This window comes from Aythya marila, assembly GCF_965140915.1.
Source record: "Aythya marila genome assembly, chromosome: 20".
Lineage (NCBI taxonomy): Eukaryota > Metazoa > Chordata > Aves > Anseriformes > Anatidae > Aythya > Aythya marila.
The window spans coordinates 5978175-5986523 of NC_139061.1; the positions used below are offsets into that span (position 1 = coordinate 5978175).

General features: G+C 42.3%; 1 protein-coding gene across 1 annotated transcript; it reads left to right on the top strand.

Annotated features, from left to right (window-relative positions):
* Window positions 1-2365: 2365 nt before the first annotated feature.
* On the top strand, window positions 2366-8349 carry KCTD7 (potassium channel tetramerization domain containing 7). Its single transcript, XM_082776548.1, has 4 exons — window positions 2366-2652; window positions 3405-3574; window positions 5774-5952; window positions 6475-8349. Exons 1-4 carry the CDS (start codon window positions 2509-2511, stop codon window positions 6849-6851), a joined length of 870 nt encoding a protein of 289 aa, XP_082632674.1. The 5' UTR covers window positions 2366-2508; the 3' UTR covers window positions 6852-8349.

Consider the following 8349-nt stretch of genomic DNA (forward strand, 5'->3'; position numbering starts at 1 on the left):
TTTTGTTTGTTGGTGATGCTTTCTTATTAATTATCTGTTGGTCTGGCCCTAGATGTATTTGAAAATTAAATTGACCCATTTATTTGGTTTAAATAAACAAAAGAAAACTTTAATGAGATGTAATAGAGAAATATTTTTGTGACTGGTTACTTATCACATATGCCCTAAGTAGAAAGGAAAGGATATTCAGATGAATGCATATTCTTCACAAAATGATGAAGATTTTATGTCAGAAAACTGGCCAGGGAGTAGTTTGTTTCTCTTTTAGACTGACTGGTCCAGTGAGCATTCACTAGCCTGTGTCTGTGGATGAGTAAGAAGCGAGGCAAACCCTGAGAGGAACTTCAGTGATCCTTTGACCATTAAAAACAGGTTAAACTTGTCAATGATCAATCTTCATATTATTGTCACAAGTCTTATTCATAAAATCCTGCACTAATTGTGGGCTGAGATCTTATATTCTGAACCTCACTATTAAGGAGATTGTTTTGTGTGAAAGCTCCAATGGGAAAGGTTATTGTTGATGACCTCATTAACCTATCCTCTTTCAATGTTTTATTTCCAAAACCTGGTGTCTCGCTGAAGGAGGATTATGAAAGGGGAAGCATTTCTTTCTCTCAGACCTCTACTTGTGCTGGGAAGGACGACCGTTCTGGTGCAGTGCCCAATGTAGAAACCCCAAAACTCATTCTGTGGTCTGTGATTCTCATATACTTAATGGAGTCTCATTTTGTTTATGCAGACTATGCTCCATTTACGTGAAAGCTAGGAGAGATTCTTGAAAAAAATGTGGACAACTGAAGATCACATTTTTGCCAGCTTTGAGTTCTTTTGAATATTCTTAAGAGTAGGGAAAATACAGCAGTTGAAGCACTGGTTTCAGGTAACAGCATGATAAATAATACGTTCACATTAGGGTCACACTCAATTTTGACTGTGCACCTTAGAAATTAAGCTTCTATAAGCTGCTTTTTAATGATAACTTGTTTACTTCCTTAAAGTAGTCTGTATATAAATAATCTTTTATTTATGTTGTGTATTCCTTTTTAACTTTGCAAGGCGTGGTTGACTTGTTTTGATAACTGATGACGTCAGAATAAATAGTGTTTCAGGGCAAGCATTAAAACTGTTAGTGTGGTGAGGGTGTTGAGAAACGCAATTTTTGAGCTGCAGAGAAAAACTAAACACCTACCTTGAGCTGAGACAATGCCTCTAACCAAGCAATTGAAAAGCACTGAACCTGCTTCCCTGTGTTGATTAGGGTGTTGAACAGGATGTGGCATTCACCTCCAAACTGCAGTGCAAGAAGGCTCCAACCATTCCCGCAGACTGGGGTTAGCCCTGAAGAGCTTCTGTAGGCAGGCACAGCCCTTCTCCGTCTGGGTCCATCGGGGACCTGCAGCTTTTCCAGTGAGAGGCAGTGACTGCATTAGCAGATAGAAGCAGGCACGATATCTCATAGAATCACAGAATAATATAATCGTTAAGGTTGGAAAAGACCTTTACGGTCAGCTGGTCTGACCATCCCCCTACCACCAATGTCACCCACTAAACCCTATCCCCAAGCACCATGTCCAACCTTCCCCTTGAACACCCCCAGTGATAGTGACTCCACCACCTCCCTGGGCAACCCATCCCAGTGCCTGACTGCTCTTCCTGAGCAGAAATGTCTCCTTGTTTCCAACCTGAACCTCCCCTGGCACAACCTGAGGCCATTCCCTCTGGTCCTATCACTGGTTACCTGTGAGAAGAGGCCGACCCCCAGCTCCCCACGCCTTCCTTTCAGGCAGTTGCAGAGAGCAATGAGGTTTGCCCTGAGCCTCCCCTTCTCCAGCCCAAACCCCCCCAGTGCCCTCAGCCGCTCCTCACAGGACTTGTGTCCCTGAACCTTCCCCAGCCTCGTAGCCCTTCTCTGGACGCGCTCCAGGGCCTCGATGCCCTTATAGTGAGGGACCCAAAGCTGAACGCGGCACCCAGCAGCGCCCAGGACCCTTTCCTCTGCCATTCACCCAGCTGTTAACGTTTTATGTCCACTTTTGCAGTGAGGTGAAGGAGGGAACGGGCGGAGGGGGGGGAGGCGCCCCTGAGGGGGGGGGGGTGCCCCGGGGAGGGCCCGGCCCCGCCGCCCGGGGGCGCGCCGCCGCAGGGAGGTGCGCCCCCGCTGCCCCCGCCTCCTTTACCCAATCACAGCCGGTGGGCGGGCCTCCCTCTTCCCCCTCAACCAATCGCATCGCGCGGCCCGAAGGCGGCGGAGCCAATGGGGGCCGGTCGCGGGGCCGTGTGGGGCTGGCGGGGCGGCGGGCGGCGGGCGCAGCGCTCGGGGCCCGGCTCGCGTCGCCTCAGGGCCCGCAGCCGCCCCCCCCCACCCCCCGGCCGTGTCCCCCCCCCCGGGATGCTCCGTGCGGCCGCCGCTCCTCGGGCCCTTCCCCTCGGCCCTCCCTGAGCCTCCCGGCTCCCGTTCAGCCCGGTGCACGTCCCGTCCGCTCCCGCCGAGCCGCAGCCAGCGGGATGGTGGTTGTCACAGGGCAGGGCAGAGCCAGCCGAGACCCGGATGAGGCCATGTCGAGCTCGGAGGCGGAGGATGAGTTCCAGGAGCCGGCCACCCCCACCGCAACCCAGGCGGGAGAAGCGCTGCCGCTGCTGCCGCAGCAGGTAAGGGCGCCGGGGCTCCCAGCCCCCCGGTGGGCCCGGGGCTGCGGCACCCACAGCCCAAATTCTCCGGGATTTCCTCGTGTCCCTGCGTGCCCGGTGCCGTTCCCGTTAATTCCTCAATCCTTGAAGCCCCTGGCGGCTTGATCTGGCACCTTGGCAGCGGTACGCCCAATTTCCATCCGTGTTTGAACTTGACAGATGCAGATAGGTCTTTATTCCGGTGCCGGAGCATCTTGGGGTGTGCTGTGAAGTTCTTGGGGCCTGCTGTAAGCCCAAGGTAAAGGCAGATTCACCGAGTGCTCAGCCCAAAGGAACCCGGGCCACAGCAGCTGAGGGCAAGTCCCATGGCTGGCCTTGGAGTTTTCTGCCCCCTGCCTTTTGTTTTTATGGAAGAGGGAGGGGAGGTTGTTTTGTACTTGTTTTTTTTTTTCCCCAAAAGAGCCAAAAGGAAGCATCCACACTCCTAATGAATATCTGGTATTAAAATTGTAGTGGCTATTCATGTTTCAGGCTTCCATCCTCAATGACACCATTCACTGATTACATCCAGCAGCCATCCAAAGTATTCAAGGTGTTAACCCTTGATCCTCGCTGCTTTGTGGCAGCAGGCCAGGAAGGAGGCACTTGTCAGACCAAATTGTGTCACAGCAGCAAAGACTGTGCTGTGCCCTGTGGAAGTTCTCACCTGTTTGGCCTACGCGTGTCTGCAGCGCGCTCCGGGCTCGTTTCTGATGATGTGATTGCTTTTTCAGTTTCCAGAAGTTGTCCCACTAAATGTAGGAGGCACGCATTTTACAACGCGACTGTCAACGCTGAGACGTTACGAGGATACAATGCTGGCGGCTATGTTCAGCGGAAGACACTATATTCCAACCGACGCCGAGGGCAGATACTTCATAGACAGAGATGGAACTTACTTTGGGTATGTGTGGTGGTGGCCTCAGCACTTTGCTTCTCAAGGGGTTGCTTAAAGAAAATAACTTTTAAAGAGAAATAAGTTTTATGTTTATTTCTTCTAGCTAAATCATATTTGCGAAGTAGGCTTTAGGAAAACGTGACTGGCATGCATCCCTGACTTCTAAACACCTCAAAGAGAAAATGAATTGCAGCATATCACAACTGAAACAATGCATTTCATTCCCAAGGGCTTAAGTTTTCCAATGGAGAAAGAGAAAACAAGTAATATTTTGAATTTGTGCACTGTCTCCTCTGGAGTATCTACTTTCAATGTATCAAAACATTCTTATGTTTTAAAAAAGAATTTATTTGACATTGCTTCCATATGAAGCTCTTTTGTACAACAGTACTTTTCAATTAATGTTACATTGTTTATGATGAAGAGGAAATGGAGGAGATGCATCTAGGTTACTTACGCTATTAAAAGAATGTTGTTTTCTGTGTTTAATAGGGTATTTGTGGATATTAATCCAAGTCAAGCTGTGCAGTCATGTGTTAAGAAGACACGTTGTCCAGAAATTCTCCAATTTAGATGCCTGACTGGTTTAAACTAGTCTACTCTATTAAAATTGCAATGATTAGAGGAGTATTTCACTTCCTATAAAATTCCCATTATATTAAGATCTTTTTTTGTGTGTGCTATGCCTTTAAATCATATTTTGAGTTGTTTCTAATTCTTACCATGTATCTGAACTTAGTCAAATTCACGTTTTGCTTATCAGACTGTTGCCTCTAGGTATATTATACTGCTCATTTTGAATACAGTTAGCCACATCCGTAAGTGCTGGATTTCCCCTGAAAGAGAACATGCAAGGGGAAGTATTGTTTGGCTTTAACTAATGCATTTCTGAAAGTATAAATGGACAGCTAACACAGTGTCTGTGCCTCTGATGGGTTTCAACTTCCCAAGAAGAAAGAGTCGTCAAAGTATATGTGCTTTTTGGTAAGTGAATAACTTACCTTTGGAGCTCTTCAAAAATACATTATATTAAAATGTGACTGAGGAAAAAAAAATGAACATGGCTTAAAGATCTTTTTAAATTATTTTTTCCTTGCCATGCCATATTCCTTCACTTTCAGGATTTGTTTTGAAACTTTGTAGCATTTGTGTAGCTTTAGCTAAATTAACCCTGATCTTACTAATACTCTACTTGTAAGATTGCCCGTGAGATTGCAGGAAATGATGTTTATCTTTGTTAGCGATGTTCATAGGTTAAGATCTTCACCCAAGGCACATTTTGCAATTTAACGTCTATTTCTTGTTTCTCCTTTGTAGGCATTTCCTTAATCTCTTCATCAGAGAAGGATTGAATTATTTTCAAAGCACGTTTGGATTGTACCTTAATTTGAGGCAAAAATAGATTAAGCCACTGCAGTTATTAGAAAATAATTATTTCTTTACATTTAGCTATGTAAAAGTTCCTGCGACAGTGCTGGAAAATCAGTTCATTTCCGATGTTACTGATCTGAATTCAAAATATACCAGGAACAGAAAGCTGTGTTAAGTGCTTGCTGTGTTTGTTGACATTGTAATGAAGATTACAGCAATGCTTGTTTTACTTGATATGGTCAATAATAGTTGGTTAATGCTTATAAAATTATTTCCCTGTTAAAAATCTTGCAGCTTAAGTGTTGCAGAACCAAAAGGAAATGTTCTCTCTTTTAACTGATTATTATTTTTGATTAAACAAATGTATACGGCCCTGATACTGTGAAATGAACACCACCTTTGCAAATGCAGCATCCATTCAGCTAGAAGTTTAGTTCTGGGTGGGATAAAATGTCCATGCATTTGAAAATCAGAAAGATAATTATGTCACGGACATAATTTTGAAATACAGTGACTACAATCTCTTTCCTGTGAAATACTGCATCCTCTTCTATTACTCCACCTTGAACTTTTTGTTAAAATGTGGTGTTCGTTTGGTGTTTTTTTTGTTTTTTTTTTTTGAATGAGCTTTAACATTAACAGTCAAAAGGTAAAATACTTGAATTGGAGGCTTGGAAATGGCAAATGCTTTTAAAAATGTGTGCTGGAAATATAACTCAGTTACTGAAGATAAAGGATTTCTATCTCAGTAAACAATGAATACATTTCCTTTCCCACGCACAACAGTTTTGGCAGAAACTTCTTAATTAATAGTATTTTTTTCCTCTGTTTTAGAGACATACTTAACTTTCTGCGATCCGGTGACCTGCCACCAAGAGAGCGAGTGAGGTCAGTTTACAAGGAAGCTCAGTATTATTCCATAGGACCATTGCTAGACTATCTGGAGGATGTCCAGCCTCTTAAAGGAGAAAAAGTTAGACAAGCTTTCCTGGGCCTAATGCCATATTACAAAGGTAAATAAACAAAGTAGTATTGACTGTTTTCTTCAAGCATGATTTAAGTAGTATATGTGGTGTTCTCAGGCCTGCTTTCAGCCTTCAAACCAATTCCATTGTATTTTTAGAGTTTCTTATGTACCTTTCATGCTATCTAGATCCTTGAAGTTTCCACGTCAGATTTGTTCCTTCTGCATCTGAGGATGTGGATTTTTATGCTGTCTTAAAAGGGAGCAAGATCTAGGTCATAACATGCAAGGCTTACTATTGAACGAGAAGGCTTCTGTGCCTCTGCATCTGTTCTGCTAGGCCCTGCAATTGAATAATTCTGGGCATATAGTAAGGACAGAGTTCACGTGATAACTGACATTGATTTAATTAATACAGAATGTATCTAGCTGCATGCAGCTTACAGTTGCTAATACTCTACTAAGAAAAACATGTGAGACACTGCAGTAATATGTTTCACAGGGAAAAAATGCATTGCTTTTCTTTTACTGTGTGCTTCACTGTTGTTTACAATTTTTTATTGTTTTTTAGATCATTTGGAACGGATAATTGAAATAGCAAAGCTTAGAGCTATGCAAAGAAAAGCAAGGTTTGCGAAACTGAAAGTCTGTGTCTTCAAAGAGGAGATGCCCATCACTCCTTATGAATGCCCCCATTTCAATTCTTTACGTTTTGAAAGAAGTGAAAGCGAGACGAAGCTGTTTGAACATCACTGCGAAGTAGATGTATCTTTTGGACCTTGGGAGGCTGTAGCTGATGTTTATGACCTTCTGCACTGTATTGTGACAGACCTGTCTGACAGAGGGATAACTGTGGATCATCAGTGTATTGGGGTGTGTGATAAACACCTGATAAATCACTATTACTGCAAGCGTCCTATCTATGAGTTCAAGATCACTTGGTGGTGAGTTATTTTGCCAAGAGCAGTGCAGGGGATGAAGGGACTTCTGGATGACGATTGCTTTTAATATTTTTGCAACGTGTCTCTGGAAATGCATTGCTGCTAACGTATATTGGAATCAATCTGCTGAAATGTTGGCTAATGCTTAGCTGTTCAGCAAAGAGGAACCTGTTGCAGAGGTTGAGAAACCTCTGAAATGTTTAAAAACCAGCCTGAAACAAGACTGTTGGCTCAGGTACCTTAATGAGGCACAAAACAAAGTCACCTCATGGAAATTATGGAGAGGAGTGTCTAACATCTGAAAAAAATGTGCCACCTACCAGGTGGCTTTAGTATCTTAGTCTGCAAAACGGATATAACAGATCTCACCTGCGTTATTGTAAAGCCTGGGGTGCTACTAATGCTGATATAACGTGGTTGAATTTTACCCACTTAGAAATGTTTTAGTCACTACTTAAACTTGCCACTTTATACAATTGAGTAACATCCAGCACAGAGATTCTGGAAATGTAATTTTGATGTAATAGACAACTTAAAAAAAGAGTATTCCCTATGTATTATTACTTGTGAAGATTAAGCTATATTCCTTCCTTTTTTTTTTTCTTAATTATGAATCTGCATTGTGAATTATAATACTATATTTCAATTGTTTCCATTGTTATAAAAAGGAACAGCAGATTTGGAATATATTCCTTAATGCTTTTAGGAATAATTACTGTTCATGGAAGACTTGTGCCTGTTTTTAGCCTTAGAAATTCTAAATGTTTACAGTATCTACAAAAAGAAGCTCTATAGAATCAGGTCATTTGCAAAGGCTTTTGGTAAATGAGAAAACTCCATATGTATGTTCCTATTAGCAGAAGTAGGAGGAATATTTAATGTATATTATTTTATTACTGACTCTTTTTACATTCTGTGATATTAAACTTTGTTCTAGAGTTAGTCAAATGACAAGTACTAACCTTTGCCTCACCTTTGGACAATTAAGTCTCATTTTCAACATTCTCGTTGACCCTTCTTGGTGTAATATCAGGATGTTTTTGTTTTTTTCAGCCTTCATATTCAAATGTACTGGTTGATGTATGGAGAAATAGCTGGGAAGTAAATTTCTTTCCATACTGGAGGAGGCAACCATTGCAGAATCGTATTCTTTTTAAAAGGTAGTTGTTGCAGTTCTGTCTATGAATAGCCATCTCCTGAAGTTCAATTACTTCATGTCCAAAACTGAAATACAGATCTAAAGATCTGAAGGTGCAGAAAACTCAAGTATTTTTCAAAAAGATCCCACTTGATGTGACCTCAAAACAAGCTTGAGGAGAGAGGGAAAGTTAATGTTTGCCTAATACATTCCGTTGGATTAGTTAATCCAACAGTTTTGTTTAATTAAACTTCTGACCAAAATGCTTTTAAGAAACATGTTAATTATAATAATCAAAATTCTCAGTTACCTGAGATAATTTTCAGAATAATTATTAAAACTTTATCATAAAATTGTCTTGTAAAAA